Genomic DNA, 24,158 nt, shown 5'->3' on the forward strand with positions numbered 1-24,158 from the left:
TATATATATATATATTTTACATGCTATTTTTTTTTCCTTAATAGGAAATACCTGGATTTGATAATTTTATTTAATACTTTTTTTTTTCAGTTCACCTCAGTAATATTGAAATAATTTGAATGTTAAAATTAAAGCATATTCAGTTGCTTGCTTGTACTATATATTCTCAAAGAAATAGAAAAATCTGAAAATTTGTAAAAAGTAAATAGCGTAAAAAAAAATTAAATTAATTTAAAATAACTGTAAATTACTTGAAATAAGATGTTACAGCATAAGAAATAGGTTGAGTATCATATGCATAATTAAATATAATCATAAATACAATGATTATAGAAAAGAGCAAACGCACAAAATAACAAATAGATTATTTATCACGAAAGGGTAAATAATAAAAAATGTATCTTATTTACAAAATTAAAAATAGATCTCATACAAAACAGTTAATATAATAATAATTAAACTCATACCTTCAATGAAATAATTAGGCCTAAGTTAAATAGGAATTAATCGCTAATTTTTAATTTTATAACACTTTAATTAAAATTGTAACTAATTATACATACTACAAAAGGTAAACTTAATTTGCCAACAATTTAAAGTAATTGCCACTAACGCGGTATAATAATAATAGACATGATTATACTAGGTTTCATTTTAATAGTAGTTTTGATATTTTAATAAACCCATATAAAATTAAACAACCTATAAACTAGTTAATGAGATTTACACCCATCGTAAAACTCCACACTATCAAGATAATATCAAATAGTTATTGAGAGGTAAATTTAATGAACGAATTACTCATTTTAAGAGCAGCAGTTAATAACCCGGATTTTTCTAATGAAAGCGTCTGTTTTAAAGCTAAATAATCAATTCTTAACTAAATTATAAAACTTAATAATGCAATTTAAAAAAATATTGTTTGAAAATTAAAAATTTGATTAAAAAAAAATACCTTGTATTTGTGGGAGGGCGACCAAAACGAAGAGAAGAGACAGCGACATTGTTCCTTAAATTTCATCCATCTGAAATAAATAAAAACATTTTTAATTAAATAAATTTAAAATATAGTATGATATACATACATTGTATATTAATATAATGTGTAAACCCAATGAATTGAATAATCAATAAATTACAAAATAATTAAATTATAATTTAAATTGGAAGAAGATAGTTGACTGTATAAAGTAGATTGTAAGAAGATAGTCCGGGTGGCGGTTAATAAAGGTATCAAAATAGTAAAAGAGAACTTTATTTATAGTTAACCAACTTTTGCCCCACTTTGCAAGGCTTTGTCAGGGGTGGGGTGTCCCCCTTCCAATCAGTTGTGCTTTGTATTATCATCAGACAGCCCTGACGAAGCCATGCAAAGTGGGGCGAAACGTTGGTTAACAATAAATAGTTTTATTTAATATTTTGATACCTTTATTGACCACCACCCGGCCTATTTCCTCTAATATAATATAAATTATTTACAATTTATATTTAATTAATTGTATAATAATATATTACTACCTCTGTAGGATTTTGTAATTGTATTTTACAAACCTTAAGAAGAATATACTAGTCCTTCTATGACTAACATACACAAAAACGTAATGGGGCTTAAAAGTTGGTGTAGATATGGGATTCGATTAAAAAAAAATTAATTACCAAGAGATGTTGGACAGATTATATAGTAAGAAATTATCATGGTATGAGAAGCTATAATAAACATTACAAATCAAAGTATTAATAAATTAGAATATTCTAGGCGGTGGATTAAGACCTCCAATTAAAGTTAAGAAAAAAGTTCAAGTGTGAAGTTTTATGTCGGTCCGTAAGTATTTTTTGTTCCCTTAAGTGTGTTTTTTTTTTCTTCTCTTTGTTTTTTTCCTCTCACCCATAAGAGGTCCTTGAAACGTTTTGATCATAAAAACCCGGTTTCTTAATATTATAGGGCCATAATGATTTCTTATTATAATCTGTATAACACCCCATGGTAACTAATTTTTTTGAAGATATGAAGTGGTTATTATTTTAGTGCATTCACCCGGTTTTCTCATTAGACGGCCATATTTAAAATTGTTTAAAATATTATTATTAAAAATAAAGGTATCACAAAATGATCTTTCTAAGTAGTGTGACGTTGTTCTTGTCGGGGGGCAAAACCCTAAGCCGTACCCCCTTCCCTCTCCACATCCCCCTTGATATTGTATATAGATAACTATACCATTTATGAGTAAAGTACTCGTTGATTTGGCAACTGACTTGAGGCATAAACAAAACTACCGTTGCAATTTATGTTAATTTTCCAAAGAAGTTATAGTTGGAAAGTGACAGGTGGTTTTTATGAAGGATAATTGCTATCAAGTTTTATTATCAGCTACGTTTATATATACTAACACTGCCACTCTTCTCACTCAATCAGTAAAGATAATCATTTATCAACTTTCCTATCTTCTTAGGATTAAACTTCTTATAAACAATCCTAAAATGACGTGAATTCAGTTCCATTAATATAAATGGGACTCAAGTTACACTGAACAGACACTTTTTGAAAACTCAGAAGAATCCAGAAAGTTCCAACGCTATTATGTAGCTGGGTTCAGTAGAATTACTTAACCTTACCTTTCACAAAGAATCGCTTAACAACATCAACTTTAAGCCCCAACACAACTCTTTATACTAATCATACTCGACAATATTTGTTTATTAGTATAAAAGTTTTTTCGACTAACTTTTTTACCATTCTTTATCACTCGGACTAAGTATTCAGAGTTTAATAATATTGAATGTTATATTTCAAATAAATAGTTTAAATTTTAAGGGATTGGGTACCTCATTGGTAAGGTACTGTGCTAATAACTCCAAAGACATGGGTTCGAATACGGCTGTGGAAGATAATTACTTTCTACTTCACTGTAGCTCTGTGGATTCGGAAGCCCTCATGAAGTGGGTATCTTTAATAGAGTAAAAGTTTGACGGTCAGGCATGATTCTAACCAAATCCCCTCCTTGCACAACCGTTGTTCTACTAACAGTATTCCATAACAAAGTACTACACTCCTAACCCTTCATGGGTGATTCAGTGATTCAGATTTATTTTATTTTTTCTAAAATTGTTTTTTTAATTTTAATTTAAAATTTGATGTAATTCAAGAAACATTAAAGATGAAACGAGAATATTTTGTTTCACCAGACTAAAATGAAAATACTTCTGCAACAGCACAGTGTTATAAAGAAACGTGTAAAATATATAAGAAGGATGGATAATTACTAAGATTATAGCGAATTTATCAACAGGATACTCTGTTTGATTGATTGTAACATGATAAGATTCGATCCTCCACCTCGACCCGGAGGAAAGAGATTAATTACGGGCAGTGAAATGAGCTCATCTGATTTGCATGGAACGCCACATAGGGGAAGACGCCACAGTATTTATGGGCCACTAAAAGGTAGGATTAAGTCAGCACATCCTACGTAGTCCGATTTGACATCCCTAACCGCATGCCAATGGAGGAAATTCGTTAAGGCCAGTCCCGTGTAGGAAGGAACTAAACTCCTTCTTGTCCTGGCCGGGATGCCATAAATATCGTCCATCCGCGGAGCAGGAATCCAAAGAGAAAACACAAAATCAAATGTCAATCGGGTTCTCTCCAGGAATCATTATGGAATATAAAATATTCATAAATATCAAAAATGTTACTTCAATTATTTTTAACAATACAGTTCCAAATTTTTAATTTTTAAAAATTTCTTTTGCTAGTTTTTAGACCTCGAAGATCTTTAGCCACTTCTACCAGCTTCCTCTACCTCTGTATATCTTGAACAATTGAAACTGTCTTTCCAGATTATTACATGGTACTCAGCCACTTCCTTCTTTGTACTGTCCACCCATCTTGAGCCTCCCTCCAGGTTTGATTCCTATGACTGAGGAGTTCAGTAGGAAAAAAGAGAATGTTAGGTGACTTCTTGTTACAAGTCCAGCCCATTGGAACATCTTTGTATCATTATAACTCTTCATATCAAGCGCGATCGGTTAGAGAGTTTCTGACATTACTTCCTCATCCTTCTTCATTCTCCAAATTCCAAATTTATTGTCCCGCTTTGGGCCTACAATCAGTTTACGTTCAAATTTTAAGGCTGCTCAAATTACGCATTGAAGGGCCGGTTGCACAAATCTCTGGTAAAACTAGATTTGTGTAACTTAGATTGGTATACAGTTTTGTTAACAACATTAGCAAGTTTGTCTGAAACCGAGATAATTGTCCTTAGATCGCCCTAGTGTTCTCGAAAATTCAGATCAAATATTGGTTGAACTTCATAATCATTACGTTTTTCTGTTTTTATCAATGATTTTTCCCATTGATTAGGCATAGCTTCAGTAAAATTTGTCATATCATATCATGTTACCATAAAAATAAAGTAATTTTTAATCAGTGAATCATAATTTATTATATAAAATAATGAAATAATTTTTTCAATAAACAGCTAACTAATTCTTTGATGTCTTCGTCATCTTTCAAATCGTCTAATTCAATCACATACATTTTATTGAATTTTTTAAAAATTTATTTATTGATATTTACAACTGTATAAAAAATACAACAAGTAAATTTGATTATACTGACATAATGATAATGATATGATACAGCATGTAGAGAAACTACCCAGTAGTAGAACTCTAAAAAAATTTACAATATAAGATCACGAGGCCATCTTCTTTTATTGAATTTAAAAAGAAACGGGAGCACTTCTCCACTAGATAACAGATCCAATTTATGGAACTATGGAAGGTTCCTTATATTTTAGGATACTTTTTTGAACGAAGATTTGTTCTAGATCTCAATTTAACTGACTATCATTGGCCGGTAAATTTTACCACTAGATTTGAAGGTTAACGTTTCTGGTTCAACGGATGATTATTGAGTTTAGTCGGGATTTTATTAACCGTAGTGTAAACTGGGATGATGGGACCGGCTCTAAGAGACCATGTCTCACTATCGTAAATCACTACGGGTTTTATGATAGCAGTGTAGAGCCGTAGATTCAGTTTTCATGAGATTCACTTTCCTATAGGTACATAAATATAAAGTAAATTTATCGTGAATAATACAGGATCCAATTTTTTGATGGAAACAGACGCTGCCAAATTCAGTAATATAAATGAACAATATGCCATTGAAAAGCCCAAGTATTTTAGGAATAATAAAAGTGAATAGTCTTAGAAGGTAACGGAGAGAGACAAAACAATTATAAAAAACGTGATTCCATGATTATGACAGTAGTTCACCTGTTAAATATAGTCATAACAGCCATGAAAACACGAAAAAAAACTCATTTTAGTTTTTTAATTAACCTATAAGTGAAAATACAGTAAGAGGGAAGTATTATCATTGTGTAAAATAAAGAAATTTCTTAGTATATTAATTTCTTGCTTGAGAGTAGGTAATAATTTAATAACATATTAATAATAACAGAAACTTCAAAGGATCAATTCTTTTAACTATATTTATTTTTTACAACGTTTCAGCACTTAGAGCATTATAAAAAAGAGCCCTTAATAGTGATGTATCCTGATTTAAATTGTTTTCTATTGCAGGCTATTATGCCTAACTCAATTTATTTTTAAAAACAATTTAATATCAGATACATTTTATTTAATTTCTTAAAATTTTATAATTTGGTTTCATTTTTTATTTTGATGAATTTCTAAAATAACAGTAATCTAGTAACAAACAATTATGCTTTTATTTTAATTACTTGAACTATCATATCAACTAATTTAATACCATACATAAAATTTTAAATATGAACTAACCAATTTTAATGTCACCTTGATAATTCCATAAGTTTCGAAACGTTAGAGGAAATAAAGATAGTTGAGAGAGTGAATCAAATAAAGTTTATGCTTAAAAAAATGTTTTAAAACGGGCAAGGATTAATCAACTTAAATTAGGATGGCAAGTGTAATGCAAGCACATCACCAGATGCTTTTAGAAAGATGTTTATCTATAACCCTCTTTGAAAGGAGAAATGCATCTAAATAAGCGTCTAAGCTACAATCCTCTTGTATATGGAACGTAGTGAAGACTTTTTTTTTATTAGATTGAGTCGTGATGACAATGACTGAAAAGCCATCTATTGTATTATAATTTTCTCCATTACAGAATCTTCAAACGGATGTGAACGGCACATTATCTAATGACTATTAACAATGCCCGTAATATGTTTCAAGTAACACAATCGTGTATGCAGTTTTATATGCTAATGAAAACCGCTATTAAACACTGTACTTACATTAATATTATTCTTACGATATTTTATTAAGTTTTATACAGCCTGCTTTCAAAGTCCATATAGGACAGTGGGTCAGACGCTCGACTCCCGAGGGTCCGTGGACCTCCCATAAATCATCCACGGACCAACCCCTGCCCAGCCTAATTTGGAACCTATATGTCTTAATTTACAGAATCCTTCCTGACAGGACCAACCGTTCCATCTAGAGGTTGATTAAGCAATAGCATACTTATTAAATTTTACTCAGTGCTCCATGTTGGTTTAAGAGAATGGGATAATTGCAGGGTATGGTAACCTAACTGAACAAATAACTGAGTACGTTACGGTAGAAAATAATTATAGTTCATATACAACAGATGGTTGTAGGCCTCATGAGGGAAGGATTCATTAATAAAATCTAACGTGTACATCCTACACAAGAGTTCATAAAATTTACAAGATAACTAAGAAGTTTTCTCCAAAAGTTGATATACCAACTTTTAATTTTGAAGATTAAAATCAGAAGATAAATAGTTGACCGTGAGTAATACTTTATAGGAGATAGTGCCCAATAAAGGTACAAAGTGGTAAAATTATTTATTTTTTAAATATTTTTTTGGTATTTTGTACCTTTAATGACTGCCAACCGGACTATTTCCGGCATTAAATTAAAATCGTAAAACCAGAACCTATTTATATATAACCTTATTACTTCTTCCAGACGGGTTTAAATAAATTAAATTTTATCCATTTAAGTCTAAATCACTCTTTATTAATATATTAAATTTACTAAGTTTCGGCATTCCTCAAGACGATCTTAGTTATAAATTGACTATTAATTTTAAACTATTAAAATTTTTTGTAGACAAATTTACCTAATTTTTATCTTTTTCATTTCATTTTAAAACTTTTAACTATAATTTATCTGACACTATCATCACCAACAGTAAATAACATTGCTGATAAGTTAGTGATAATAATGTAAGATAAATAGTAATTAAATGTTTTAAAATTAATTATAAAAGCAAAAAAAATGGTTGTTTTCACTGAAATTGTTAGACATGGACAGAATATCCTGCAAATTTTTTTTAATAGTTAGATGTAAGGTGTATATTTATAGTTAAGATTGTCCTTGAGGCCTAAACGCTGGAGATTTAAAATATTTAAGAGTTTGACATTGATTTTATTTTAACACTTATTTAGTTTAATTCAAAATTTTGATTTCTCCACCGCAAATGAGTGTTACCAATCAGCATTTCCAATAAAACTTTATCTATATCAGTTGTTTCCATAATTTTTTAACAATAATCGATCAAAAATGGATACATCGATTTTCGATAGAAACTTCTCAATTAAAGACATGAATAATTTCAAAGAATGTGTGTATACACACTCATAGTAGTGTATGTAGAATGGTGCTATTTAAGTTACGTAGTCCACTCATAACCGTACAAAACATATATTATTAAAATACTATTAAATAAAAATTAATTTCTATTTAATAAAACATTATCAATGATTTTAAATATTTGGAATGTGTAATATTCTATAATGTAATAGAGAAATTTTATATCCAGAGTTAATATATCCACTTCTGAAAAGTATTTATTTATTTTTTTCATTTTTATAAGCATTGTTCACAATTAATTGAAAAAAGTGGCAATCCATATGTCTCGCTGGAAATTAAAAACAATGCATTAAAAAAATGACCAAGTAAATATAGAATATTTTTTTTAATTGTAACAAATACTTCCAAGACATGAAAATTTATTTTAATATTATAAATAGGATGAAGATTGTTTGAAAATGGCCAGTGAAATAGGGCCAAAACGTTACAGACATGCTGAATTATATAAATATGTATACACTTGATAAAACTGTTATAGAAATATTTATTTTTATATGGTTTTATATTAAAAGATTGTGGTGTAATTTGGTCCAAATAGTTTTCGCTAAGTTATTTTGATTGATTTAAAAATAATGATAATCTATACCCACCAAATTGAATATTTAATAGAAACGCTGACTCCCAAGTGGCACGTGTACTTAAAGTAAACTATTTGCTCTAACTTTTCCAGTATCCATTAAATCGCGTGAATTATTCATGAGCTTTCAAAGGAATTTCAAATCAACTTTGTTAATTATTATGAGCTTGAGTAGGGCTAACTTCGGCTTCGGTACTATCCGTAGGCTAAATGCAAAATAGATCAAAATGGCGATAACTCAATTTATTATGACGCTAGTAAAAAAAAAAAAGTTGCTCAAGTAATAGAAACATTATACAATTTTATAAATCTATTCAGATCTACTTTAATAAATATATATATACAGCCAACTAAATAATTATAATTGAAATAAAATAATAAATAAGTGATTCATAATAATGTGGTTAAATAATGAAGCGGATTGTTTTTGCCAGACAAAAAATAACTCCAAAACAAAGTTATATTAATTATATATTATAATAATTAAAAATATTAATATATATCTAAATATATACATGCGGGCATCAATTACGTGTGCATATATTTAGATATATATTAATATCCAGTCAAAACCGGAATTTTGAGATATAAAGAACTTTAGGACGAGTTGTATGATAAGAAATGACAGCTTACTTTCTCTGATTGGTTATACAGAGACAAAGACATACCGAGGATAAAAACTAGGAGGGGCAGAGCTATGGTCTTTTAGGTTGTGACATTTCAGGAAAAGGCGAATGAAACCAAAACCTTAAAAAAATTATGTATTATTATAGCAGAGCTTAATTAACCATTACAATTATTTTCTTGAAAAAATTAGTAAATTAATACTTTTTTTTAACTTCTAGGGGTAGCATCTTCCCCCATCTACCACTCGCTGGGTACGCCCATGAACAGAGAAACTGAAATATTGTTCCTTATTAAGAACTTTATAGAACTTCTACCTAGGTGTAGGTTATTTCAAAACTCCAGTTTTGTCTTAGTTTCCTTTATAACGGTTTATATTATCCAAGTTTTTTTGTTAAATAAAAATTCGTTATATAAAATATTTCAAATTGGTTTCCTCCTTATTTTTATGTTATTTTATTGATTCACTTTATTACTGTTTTCGCACTGAACTCACTATTTGGCAACCAGTTATTGAAAAACAAAATCAATTTTCTCTTAATTTTCCAGCTTTATTCTGATTAAAATAAATAATATTTGAATAAAAAAAAATGGTGATTTTATAAAAAATTTACCCCCTTACTAATTTATGTTTTATTTTTTTAGAATAAAATTTGGGGACAATTTTTGGACTGGATCGAATTTATAGGATACTAGCAGACCCAGTAATGCATCACGATTGCTTGAGTAAAGGATGTAGATAGATTGATTCAATACAATTAAAAGTTTGATATAAATTAATATATATAGAATCAATATTTTTTCTTATTCTTCAGAAAGGGGCAAATCGATTGTCATGTGATAACTATGAAGGAAATATATAATTTTTTAGCTTACTTTTTTTAATAATTATTTTTTTTACTAAAGAAATCAGAACAGCCTATATATAATTTTCCATGGAAAATTCTGAACATTTAGCAAAACCCCTAAGACAATAGGATGAACGGCATAGCAGCTCATGAAGTATGAACAAACAAATACTGATTTTTACATATTAGAAAAAAAGTTAAAATTGGTAACCTATCTTTTTCTCGGCGGCTAACAATTTAGGAGGTTAATTTCTTAAATGAAGATATTTGTTATTTACATCATAATTTCTTAAAATTGCTTAAAAGTACTGATAGTTCAATTTTTTATCAATATTATATGAAAAAAAAATGATGACACCTAATTGGAGCATAACAAGAGATACTTTTCAACTAAGTAGGCTTAAAAATTACGAACGGAGGAAGTCAATTAACTGCATCCTTCAAGACCTTAAAGGAAGGCCAAATGAAGGGTAAGTGCCCCACTTTGTATAGTTACTAACTCGATAAATTTTTAGTAATCGTCGGCTAAAATAGTCATGAGTCGCCAATGAACTTATAACCGAGGCCCTAACGACTTGGCAGGTAGTAAAAGTCCTCAGGTCTGGGCTATTCGGCCGAGAGTTTAAGAATCTTTAATAGCTCCTTCTCCCCGGAACAAGTTTTCCATCCAATAAAGGTTTTTCCTCCAATAAAGGCCTAACTAGACTTTTCCGACCAATAACCGGGGCTAAGCCAACAGAGATAAGGCCGAGATCGAAGCCATTAGCCCGCTATTATCTTCTACTATCTTCTCCCGGCTGACGGCTCATCCTTTGTATTATATTATACAATATACACAGGCAAAATATCCGCTTCGTTTGTTCAAGGCTGTTTATAAATTTATGGCCAATTAGGAGGAGAGAACTGATAAGGCGAACTTACTTCCATCAGGACCTCATGTAATATTAAATCCTGTTCCAAAACTTTATTGAGACCGAAGAGCAGGTTCCGAAATTACCAAAGCCGTATAATGTAAACAATTAAATTAATTTCAGAACGAAGAACAATAATGTTTTTACTAGAGAGACCATAATAATTAAATAAAATTTTATAAATCGAAAAAATATAATAAAAGTATCTAGAAACCGGTACAGAGTGAATCGAAAGAAAAAATTTATGGACGAAATCACGTAAGTAATAATAGTAGTAATACAAACGATATGAGCTAACAATAGAATATATGCATGTTTTTGTATTTTCATTAATTGAAACGCATTATAAAAAGAAATTAATTTGTTTTCTAATTAATAATAATTAATTCTAATAAAAAATTAGAAACTTTAGTTCTTTACGAACATTGGTGTACGACATATTAATTTTGTACTTTCACTTACCATATATACAAATTAAAAGGAAGTAATGCTATTATATTGCCGATTAATAAAATTTCGAATTCCTGTTTTAAGGTACTGTGAGACCAAATAACCAAGTCTCGCAAAAGTGTATCTCTTTATATATATATTATGATACTGTAGTTCCTTTTTTCGGTCCTCAGGAACAGTGGGTTTTCACAAATGAGGTATCAAAAGAAAGAGAACTTCCACAAGAAGTGACTTTAATAAAAGTTACTCAAAATATTGAGAGGTGTCTAAAATCTAATAATTGTAAGTCGACAAATCGAGATGGTTCGAATTGGATTTTCGATTTCGAAATCAATTCCAAAATACGTTCCCATGGATGATACTTAAGGATGTAAGATATTTTAATTCATTAATAATGAGTAAATACATATTCCATATCTGGGTTATATAGAAGTAGATCATATAGAAGTCGAACTAGTATACATATTCCATATCTTGGAATATGTATGTACTCATAATGTTATCAAACTTTATAAAGGGCACGAAAAAAAAAATTAGTAGAAAAAAATTAGACTTGCAAATATTGTCAGTCCATTCTTACGATTAGACATATTTTTGAAGAGTGTACTCAATATTTACCAACAATAAACAGGATAGGACTGACCCCAAATTTATCCGAAACTCTGGCAGATGAGGAAGCTAAAATTACACGAGTATTTGAATTTTTAAAAGCACATCGGCTTCTTTATAAATTATAACTCCACTTCGATCTTTATGTTTTTTATTTATTTATTTTTTTATTTATGTTTAAATTATTTTTCTACTTTTTTTTCTATTTCTTATTTATTTATTTTATTTTTTTAATACTTTTATCATGCCATAGGCGTTGATGACCAGAGGGTTTTACGCCTTTAAGCAACAAACAACAACAACAACAAAAAATTAGTTTTAAATTTTCGTATTTATATTTGTAAATGGTAATCAATATTTTATTCCATAGGAGGGAACGAAAAAAAAAAAAAGATTTATATCTAATACATTTGATGTCTACGAATCTACCTTTAAGAGTATATAAAAGTTTTGCGAAAATTAAGTACTTGAAAATATTAACATTAACTTTTTTTAGATACTTTGATCGGTTAAAGCGGAAAAAATAAATACTTTAGACACATATTTACAGACATGAATTTAACAATAATTTTACTACTTCATTACTTAAAGAATACATATTTTTGTTTACATTTGCTTTTAATAAAATAAATTAACCTATAATGTATTAGATTGAAATCACATTGACTGAAAACTCGAATGAATACAATCAGAAGGAAACGGTCCTGGTTTTGGTTTAAGAAAACAATCATGACAGTTTCAAATTGAGACAACCAAAAACGAACATTAAATTTTTTTATTATCAAACTGTTGCTATAAAGAAACGAGGAAACTTTAATATAAACGAATTAGCTAAGAGATCCTGATTTAATCAAGCCCTTGTCAAGTCAATGAAAATATAAAAACATTTACTCATTCTCATTTCTCGCCGTCTTATCATTAAAATAGGTAGTTAAGTTGAGAAAACGAAAACCTTCAGGTACAGTACGGCATGGGATCGCACTAAAAATAGTAAATTAATTATTATTATCATGATTTAATTTTGTTCTACTTTTTTTTCTCCTTCCATTTTTAATGAAAACCCTCGTTTCCAAGAGGAAATTGCACGTTGCCTCATTACCTTTGCACGCGAGGTAAATGCCTCAACTCGTCGGCTACGTGAGTAATAAAGATTAAATTACCTTTTGAAGTAATCAAACGAACTTACAAAGCAGGAATGATTAAAAGAATAAATTGATTACACGAGGTGAATTTTAATACGGCTGTAAAATCTGTCATATACGTCTACGATACCAAGTAAAATGTATAAGTGAAACATCCAAACTGTATATAATGCACTAGGAGCAAAAATAAGGATTTCTATAACAAAATTCGAATAAAAAATTTATCAGTAAGACCTCCATGGGTCATTTAAATTCATATGTTACAAAATAAATTATCAAACATATTAAAAAAAAAATCTAAAAAAAACAGCAAAACAGGGTCAAAGAACCGAAATCCTGACTATAAATAAATATTATTTCTGCCTCACGGAAATATAAACATGAGAAATAAAAGAGAAAACAAAAAAATTGTGAATGAAAAGCAAACAAGCAATACATGCACTGTAAATATAACAGTGACTCGTTACAAAACATTGTCAAGCAGGTTCTCGTCTGGTTGGTATTTCAAATAACAAGGGATGGATAAATACTAAAATTGCAATTTCTCGGACGCAAATAAAATACAGAATAAAAAAATAAAATTAATACTGACGTATTCATACCTAAAACAAAATAATAAATTTATAATTCAAATCAATTACCTTAAAAAAATTATTTTTATATAATTAATTATTTTTATAAACTTATTAAGTTGATTAGCTTTCGGTATTAAGCACTTTCAACAAACTTGAGAATAAATTTATTTAGTAAACATATACTACCTTTAAATATTTATCATACGAATTAATAACTCAACCTCATTGCTTTAATTTCTTTTCCGATTTGTAGAAACTGATTAAAATTAATAGATAAAACAATTTAATAATACAATAAATTTAGACGTTAGTAAACATTCTTATTAGTTATTAGACAAGTACTAAGCAGTCATAAAAATATAACAGACTACAAAAGTATTACTACGTTTAAATAGTGCTACAAAAAAAATTGATTGTTTCTTGAGTAAAATAGAAAAAAAATATGAACTATTGATAATACACTTGAGATAATTAAATACAAAAATGGAAACTGTTGATTACGAAGTATACATTAAACGCTTAAAATAAGTCATATTAGTGAAAATATTAAAATTAAAATTTATACATTTTTAATAATTTAACATTCTGTTCGGAAAATTATATGTTTACATAAAATATACTAATTTCCTTGATTACATTCTAAATAAAAAAAAGGATATTACATTTATTAAATGAGTGATAAGAAATTTTAAGCTGATGTAGAGCTTTCTGACATATTTACACGGACCCGCAGGTTTTGAGGATATCATTAACAAAATTCCATAGATTTCAAAAAGCTTAAAATCACTGATTTTTTTTCCATTACTTCCATTGACCTATGTATGGAATATGTTCTTAAACACATGTTCATAGATCCCGAGTCGAAACAACGTTGTCTGGCAACATGGTCTGTATGTCTGTGAACTCACTGAACTCAAAAACGAAATTTCTTACGAAACTTAAATTCCATATCTAGAATAGGGCACGATTTTTGTGAGTTTTTTATTTTAAGTAGAAATTTAATTTTTATAGTAATCTAATAATAAATAAGGATTTTGCTACCAAAAGTCGATATATCCATATTTGAAAGATTATTATTATTCAAAAATTACTATATGAAAATGTGACTGAAATAAGTTAAATTTATATTGAAAATACTAATAAGTAGTTCCTATTTAACACAGGAAAACATTAATTTTGAGACGAACTATATAAGTTTTGGCTGTAAAATTTTAATTTGTAAAAAAAATCTTAATTTGTGAAAAGTGGATTTATGAACTCTAGATAAAAATACTCCTTAAATATTTTGTATAATTTTGACTAGACTATGTTACTTTAACTGCACTATAGAAGGAAAAATAGAGACAACCTAAACTAGATTAATTTGAAAGAAAAATACACGTAAAATATTTTAGAAATATCAAAGTTTATAAAAGAATATATTTTATTACGGAACGGAAATTCTAAACAAAGTTATTAGCATTAATTTTGAGACTAACTAAATAAATTTTGATTATAGAATTTTAATTGGTAAAAAAAAATCTTCAGTTGTAAAAAAGTGGATTTATGAACTCTAGATAAAAATACTCCTTAAATATTTTGTATTTATTAATTAATAATAAATTAAGTAAATAAAAAAATGTTAGCCAGAAAATATATTATTTCAAATTATTCAATACAAACTCTTTAATCTGACAATGTCCTTAAAATACATTTTTTTTAAATATTTATATAATACTCTTCGACAAGAGAATTATTACAATCATAGTAATTTTTAACTAAATTAAATCAATTTTCAGGCTATCAAATCAGTACGTTTTATTTTGTATTTACGTTACATACGTTGATTTCTACTAGCAGGCACACCCAATTCTCGTAACCGACTTGAATAAACTTTTCAAACCAGAGGTCCAATTACGCTGATTGCAAGTACTCGCTATTTACATACAAAGTAGGGCATAGAGATCTCACAATGTAATAACAGCTGACTTGCCCGCAGCTACTGTAGGTAATCACTGTTACCATATCTTGGAACTGTTTCAGCTCTCTCAATTATAAGTGCTATTTAAATATTGCACTTCAGAAAGGGGCGTATAGGAAAGGGAGTAATCACTTAATATTAGTATACGCAGTTGAGATAGTATAATAAAACAAACAAGGCATTTCATAAAAAAAAAAAAAATAATAATAATAATAATATCAATAACTTCCTAAGGCAGATTTAAAGTTATATACTTCGTTTTCGTTAATGCGTTTTAGAATATATTTCAGTAAAATCGAAAATTGTATACTAAGTCAATATTATTTTTAACTTATCATCATTATAACAAACACATAAGACAATGTAATAGAAGCCGTTAGCTATGTATGAATGAATTAAACAAAAAAGAAAAAAAAAAAATATTTTGTACAAAACGAAATAACAGTTTTAAGTTGATACAGAAAAAAAATGTGATTGAATGATGAACATATAATCAACGCTTGAAATCAAGATGTATTTAGTATTACTAAAAATTCTTTGATTTTTTTAAATCCGAAAAATGTAATGTGGTGTATATTTATGTTGTTGTTTAAAAATATTTTATAATTATCACTTATATATTTACTAATTTTATTTAAATATATTTATTTTTTATGTTCATGTATGTTGAGTATGTTTTTAGATTATTATGGAATATAATTGCACCAAGTAGGATTTTTATGCATATATATATTTAATATAAATATATAATCTTACTATTATAAATTACTAATATAAATATAGTATCTTACTACTTATTATACTGTGGGAGAAATAGATATCGATAAACAGGTAAATACTAGAAGAAAAAAATACTAAAAAACTAAAGAAAAAAAAATTATGCATAGTTATTATGTATTTTAATATTTACTGTCTATGCCTATGTTTTGTAAGAATAATAAGCAATTGTCCAACTAGTCTTAGTATGCTGTGTGTATAGCAACTCGATGTAGTTGGGCGCCACTGCTTGTTGAATATAGTGTTTCCGAAGAGTTTTTTTTTAATCAAAAATTAATATATCCACTTCTGTAAAGTACATTTTTTTTGTTGTTTTTTTTAAATAATAATAATAATTTTATTAATCAAAAATTTATTAAGCTTATTTCAAAATTGAGATTATCCATTGTATAAGAATTTACAAATCAATAATATTAATAAAAATTGAACTTTATTTCGGTAGTTTAAAGATGAGTTAATTTAAGCTCGAAACATCACAATGTATTAAAGATGTGAAGAAGTAAAAAAGAAGTTAAATTTTGTACTTGCAAGGTTATAATTAACCGCATGTCTTTTTTTTTTTCAAGTTTTAAGACCAATTTTCAGAAACAAAAACTGGTGGCATTATCGTTAGTTGTTAATCTATATTTTTGTAAGATATCCATTTCCTTTTCAGCATTCATATGCATAAATTCGATAAAGAACGATTTTTTGATAAACTAATCAATTGAAACGTAAGCCTGAAAGTATTTTAATATTTTAAATAATATATTGCTACTAAAATTATCCTTTTTTTTTATCATTTAAAAAAAAAATCTACGAATTACACATGAGATATTGATGTCTTACTTCACAGTAGTAAAACGTACATGGAAACAAATTTAACGAAAAATACAAATAAAGATTCTCTCTTTTAGGAAAATGAAAACTTTTCAATAACTACTAAGTTAATACTAATCGATATCTAAAAAGGATTCTCGAAGTAAGAAAAATCGAAAAGAATCGATTGTTGAGACGAGATGTCTCTAGAAGTTTTTTTTTTTTAATTTAAATACATACATACATGGACTTTTACTACTTTCAGAAATATCGGTGCATATATTATTTTACATATTACCAAAAACAAAGACATTTCAATGTATAAGAGAACTAAAATTATACAATTGAATATTGGTTATAAAAAATCTTTCTCGACCGCTGGGCTTTAATAGCTGACCAAATACGGCCAATTCCCTTCATTTAAATATTCTAATAGCTCTTACGTCGCCAGCGATATTTCATAACCAAGAATAGCTTATTCATGAGAGACGTATATAGGACAGTCTGCAATAAAAGTGATGTTTGTTCTCCTTCTTATGATCATTGGAGAAAATAACAGAAATTTTCTCACCAGAGATGATAATTAAACTGTAACGATATCAACCGAGGAACAGTAAAGGCAAATAGTAAATAGAAATAATTAAATTCTACAGATTCATGATTCTACTATTTAATTTCAGTTTAACTATAAACCGGAATTACATTTTATTCTACAAAATCAATGTTTTATTGTAGTTAGAGAGAAAAAACTTAATTAAAAAAAGTTGTACTGCCCAACTGTATTAGGTTGCAAGATACACAGCATACTTAAATCTAGTCAGATAACTTTTTTATAAATCTTATAAAATATTTAATTATATATAATCATATTTATATGTAATACAATTGCGAATCAGTACATCTGTTAATTAGACGATAAAAACTAAAATACAAAGCCGAACTATAAATATTAGGCATATGAGAAAATAATATTTATAAGTTCCCACCGCGACTGAACAAGAAGGTTATTCTTCCGGACGAAATGCCATAATTTAACCAACAACTCAATATTTACGTTATATTATATATTTCTCTATAATTGAAAAGTTCATATAAGTATTTTAATTTTACATTGAATGATGTGATAGAGTTAACTACTACAGTATGGTACGTGGTTAATAACCTTATCGATTGGATTTGCAATCTGAAACATATAAGGAATTTTTCTGAGAATATTATTTTAATAATTGATAGATTAATTAAGCATAGGGAAGATAATTAAGTAGGCATAAAAAAAATAACTAATAAATTTTAGCGATTTTTTTTTATATAACGAGGTTAAAAAATAAATCCAAATCCTTTTAATTTGGATAAACTGTAGGCATTGTAAAGAATGTAAGTTGCACACATTGCAACTTGAAAAGTAAGTTGAACATATTTTATAAAACACCAGAAATTCAAAAAAAGACTAAGTAAGTAAATTTTTAAAAACTTCTGGCAGGATTAAGTAAGGATTATGATCTGAACAGAAGTTCCTGATGTAACCATGAGTTCACACATGTTTTAAAGTTATATCAAACTATATTATTACTTTAGTACCATGAATGCATTATAATAAACATAATGTGAACCATATAAAATTCATATGAGAAAACTTTCTTAATTTGAGGAAAAAATCAATAAAAAGTATGAAAATAAATAACATTAAATTATACTAATGAAATATAATGGTATAATGGGCTAAAATGATTACAATATGGAATCACCGAAAACCGGGCGTAGCAAACTTCTGTCGCAGATGTTTCTTACATCTATTAAATCTGTTGACTTGTAACGATAAATTAAATATAAAACTAATAAAACTAGAGCAAATTATTCAAAAATACTTAGTCGATTAACCAATAAATTAATAAAATACATACATAACAAGTATAAGTCCCCCAGAGATATAATAGTGCATCCCACTGCCGATTTAAGTGGGTAAATATATTTTGCATCCATATACCGAGTTAGGGAATTTAGTGATATAAATTATATCTAACGTTAAATAATAATAACCGAACAAATTATATTTATCTCATAAATTAATATTTGTTTTAATAATAATAATAATTTAGTATATTAACAATAATATTTATCTATTCTTTTTTGTATTAATATTCTTAATTTCGTCCACTAACGATGTATAATACCATTATTAGACATTTACTGGATTCAGTAGAGATTCTTTTCTTATTTTTAGTGATATGTATATTAATTATGTACATTGAAGATAAGATAAAACACACTAACAACTGAGATTGAAAAACTTTTCAATCATATTTTTTCCAGATCCCAGGTGAATCGGGGCAAATACCGGTTGTATAACATCGGATAAACATCTTATTAACATAATATTATACAATTGAATACCGAATACATTTAAAGCAGCTGTGTGTGAAAAAAAAATTGTTTAAACAATCAATAAACCATTGTAAATCAAAATCTTATATTTCGAAATTGAAGATTTTAATTATATATACAAAATTAAAATATTTCCAGTATGTCTCCAAAATATTAAAACAATATTGTTTTAGTTGTAAAAATAAAATATTGCTATAGGTCAATTTATATAGACACATCAAGCTTCATAAATAAAAAGCTAACTTATAAATAATAATATGAGCATATAAAAAAGTAATTCAGTGATTATTAGTTTTAATATACAATTTTTTTTTAAACTGTGAAATAAGTTTTTTATCAATTCTGCCGTTTATAATTATTTTTCATTAAATGTCATTCATATTTTAAAAATAAAAATAGTATAACATAAAAATAATTAACTTTAGTTGATAAAATTAAACATCTGATGAACCATATGATAACGAAACACAACTTGATCAATTTTCAGCCTTTCCAAAATAACCATCACTGAATACACTTACAGCCTAGATGATCCGACAGGCACACAGGCGTACACTAACACAACAGTTAACAGACGTAAACAGTACGCGAACTATATCGAACGAAAAGCGATACACTCACCACGACAACTGAATACGGACTGAAGCCGAACCGGCTAGTGATCAACGAGCAGGAACCGAAGGCGGCCGAACTTAGCCGAACACATCGTCAAGTCTCTATTCTATTTTCATCCGACTATAATACTAACTTTATATCTATATACAACTATACATAAGTATATCACCTATTATACAGTTATTATATGTAATAAATAAAACTTAAATAATTTAAATTTATCTATGTAATAACAAAATTGTTTTTTCTTCAGTTTTATATAAAATTCCTTAGCAATGTAACATAAGGGTTGATTGAGTAATTTATTGTAGAGATTAAAAAAAATTAAGATTATATGAGCCGTTGAGAACAGAAGTGGTGAGTCTTTATGTTATCATCACACTTTATTCTCACAAAAACTAAATAATTAATTAACAAAGTAAATTAACCTGAAATGTTTGTAAATAGTACGTTATACTTGTGATTGGCTTGTTTTAGAAAACTGTTATTCTTCACTAAGTAGCACTTATACTAAAAGTGTCCGATATTTGAAAGCCATGTTTTGACTATTGGGATTATCCACTCCTTTCGATTCAACTCCCTTATCAGGTTTGACCAAGACCAATGTGAAGCCGGACAACAGAAAACGCTGGATAACGCAAATCACCAATTAACGACAAACAATATATCAATTACAACTTAAAAAAATCAATTTTTAGCTGAGTTAAGGAATAAAACACAAATAAAATAATAAACATTTCACGAAAACGATCTGATTCTTTTCACTATGATAATCAGATGAAAAGGGAGAAAACAAGAACTGGTTTAAAAGAAAAATAAGTAGCAGGAGAGTGTTTCAGTAGAAAAAAAATCAAGCTTTGACTTTTCATAATAAGTAATTATTTGACAGTAAGACGAGAATTGTTCTCTACAGTACCATTGTTTATCTATTTTGGTAAACATTTTTAACAATGTTTAATTTTCAACTAAAGATTTATAATTATTTATTATTTAAATTTAATTATGGGATATTAGCGAAGTAATAAAATATTGAATTAGCGTTCTCTTCATTTTAAATACAATTTACAATAAAAAATATATAAAAAATTCGTGAGTTACGGAATTATATATTTGATAATTTTATAACTGCATGTTAATTTAATTTTTTTGCGAAGACTCCAATTGGAGTGGTATACTGCCTAAATGTTAATTTTAGTTTATCAAATTTGATATTATATAGGTATTTATTAATAACAAGTAAAACCTTTTTTTTCGTATAAAATGTAAAATATGCTCAAATAATTTTCCATTTATGCGTGCGCCGGATGAGTAGACGCCCCGGATAAGAGAAAGTCTATTGTATTTAAAACACATTTACGTTAAAGAACTAATACATGTTATTAAGGCCTAAAGTGTTATTAATTTTTTCAACAAATCAACGGACTGTTAAAAAATAATTTTTATTAAAAAAGATTGTTCAATAAAAATTATCCTAAATATTTTCCTAAAGTTATAGTTTCGGTTAAAGTTATAGGTTATACCAGGAATCATTTCATTGTATTTTGTGAACTAACAAATATGTGAGTGGAGTGTTCCTTAAGGTTTTTGAAAATAGCTTATTAAGTAAAATATTCGGACCGAAAAAGGAGGAGTGAACAGGGGAATTCAGAAGGTTACACAAGGCTGAAACGGGGGAAATGCACCTGATAAATATAATTCAGATTATAGTGATGCTGCGAATAAGATGGGCGTGTAAGGTTATGGGACTTAGTAAAGAACGGACCCCTAAAATGTTTATAAACATTGGACAACGGGAAAAAGTCTGGGGGTAGACCGAAACATAAATGGGAGTATTGCCTTAAGATTGAGTCAGTAGATTTGGGCTTGGAGTGGGACAAAAGGATGTAGAAAGCGATCGGTGGTATCGGTATCGAACCCTCGGGTTCACTAACATAAGCATTTATTATTATTATAGTTATTCCTAATATCCTTATTCTCTAGGATATATAGAATATATAAAAACCAAGTTTGGATTATTTGGACTAGCACCACTTTTGGAGACAATGGCCCTTATATTTTAAACGTATTAATGTAACAGAACCAGTACTTATGATTACGGTCCTAAACCGAAATCAATTAATTTTTTTGAAAAATTAATGCATTTCTCTTATAAAATAATTTTTATTTTAAAAGAATACCCGAAAAAAATTATTAAACAGCAATTAAATAAAAATTGCTTTTTGAATAAATTTTAATTTTATATATTTTATGGGTCTCTCGCAGTCGGCCCGGCAATTTATTACTATAAAGTTATAGTACTTGTAGTGTCCATAAAATTACTGGTCACTTTAAAGCCGTTTATACGGTGACACTCCACAGCCACTGCAATAGTGAAAAAACCTACTACTGTACTTACTGTACTGGCAGTACTATTTTCCAATGTATAAGGGATATCTGACAGTATCTAGAGGCCTTATACACGGTGACAATTAACTGTCAACTGTCATCTATCAAGCAATATGCCGCCATTAGAACATTTACTGTTGTGGAAGTACAGGAGTAGTATCATGTCTGGTGTGATAGTTGTATCTGAAGTGGCAGATAATGCTGATGATGTTATTTCATATAACCTAATGGAATTAAAGTAAAATATTTGAAAGTGGATTTTTTACCACAAATAGCTCTGAAAACCTATTTATGGTTGCGATATTGACCTTAAACTTGTACTACCAAACCTACTCAAGTTCTAGTAGGTGGCAAGGAACTGTCCTGCAAAGGTTAAAGTAGTCGCCGAGGGAAGAGGTCTGGGGTTTGCAGTTTGTCCCGCATCTCCTTAATCTACAACCAGTAGAGAAATCCTTCCTCACTCAATTCATTGAACAACGTCATAGGGTCACACAGATCTTTTCAAGCAGAATATACATGTATTTTTGTCTGAGTAAAATTAAACAGATAATAATTGGAAGGTCAGGAATAAAACAAATTCCAAAATCTTCTAGTATATAATCACAAAATCAAAATATATTATATAAATAATAAAAATTTCAACTTGAGTTAATATGAGAATCAATGTTATTCACAAAAGTAGAAAGGAAATGATATCACTTCCTCACTTGCCACAAAGCCCATCCCATTCAGCTTTATTTGAAAGATTAGGGAACCAAGATCACAGATGGGTAACTGAACCGGGAATCGAATCATAGTCGACTCCTCTGGAAGATTAATACTCTCGTGTGATTCATGATTCATTTGGAGCGGTAGATTCTCTACAGAGTATGAGAAATAGGAGCGGGTGGGAGATCGTCGGTTTCATCTATGTATTTACTTTATACTGGTCCAATGATATTTTCTAAGATACATCAATATTTTTTCACAAACAACGAGAAACCAACATTTTGTTAATTTATTTTAGAAAATATCAAGAATTTCTTAAGCAGATTTTTATTATATCAAACTTTATGAAGCATTTAACGAGCTTCAAATTCAGCCATAATAAATATCTATAGATTAAATAATTCCTAATGTATGGAACTTTTCTTGAATTATGATTCATTTTCAATGTATGTTGCAAAATCATCTTAAAATATTCATAACAATATTTTAAATATTCTATAGAAATAAAAATACCTAAGACCAAACATATTTCCCAAAAAATATGATGACTTATTAATAATCAAAATATTTGGAAAAAAAATATTTATGTTTGAAAAGTTGCTTTATCTCGGAAAATACTGAACCGTAAATAAAGAGGACTATAATAGTATCAAATTCACAGTACTTTAAGGATTTAAGACTTTTTCAAAAAGACGAAAAATTCAAACAGTTTTGCATTAGAATCCATTAAAAGAAATTAGTTAATGATTATTTCTAGGTTAACTTGCAATTTTATTTAACTGTATTATGAGAACAGATTCAAAAACTCAATTAGTGCAATTATTTTTCTTTAAAAAACAATTTTTTTCTTGAATTAAGATTTGGGAATTTTTGTAGTTGAATACAATAATAAAAAAAAAAAAGTAAAAAGAATCAATATGAAACTCGTTAAAAATAGAACCGATTCACAACGAGGAGTAACTTTTTGGGAATCAGTTCAGAAATTTTTTAGAATCGAACTCATCATCTTTATTCTATATAATTAGTTTCAATATACGTAATTATCTTTAAAATCCTGTATGATTTTTATTTCTAGAAATGACATTGCCTTTTACAAATACAAAAATTTGAAAGTTTAAACGAT

At 28.0% G+C, this 24,158-nt stretch overlaps 1 protein-coding gene across 1 annotated transcript in view; it reads right to left on the reverse strand.

The window, feature by feature from the left end:
* The window catches only part of LOC106685969 (roundabout homolog 2), a 319,586-nt gene extending 299,618 nt beyond the window's left edge, over positions 1 to 19,968 (reverse strand). Inside the window, exons 1-2 of the mRNA XM_067050736.1 lie at positions 19,849 to 19,968; positions 956 to 1,025 (exon numbers count right to left, since the gene is read on the reverse strand). Coding sequence (XP_066906837.1) covers positions 956 to 1,004 — 49 coding nt within the window. The 5' untranslated portion in view covers positions 1,005 to 1,025; positions 19,849 to 19,968. The remainder of the gene's footprint in view (positions 1 to 955; positions 1,026 to 19,848) is intronic.
* Positions 19,969 to 24,158: the final 4,190 nt, after the last annotated feature.

Source organism: Halyomorpha halys, unplaced genomic scaffold (assembly GCF_000696795.3).
Source record: "Halyomorpha halys isolate HHAL.00 unplaced genomic scaffold, Hhal_1.1 Scaffold761.1, whole genome shotgun sequence".
Lineage (NCBI taxonomy): Eukaryota > Metazoa > Arthropoda > Insecta > Hemiptera > Pentatomidae > Halyomorpha > Halyomorpha halys.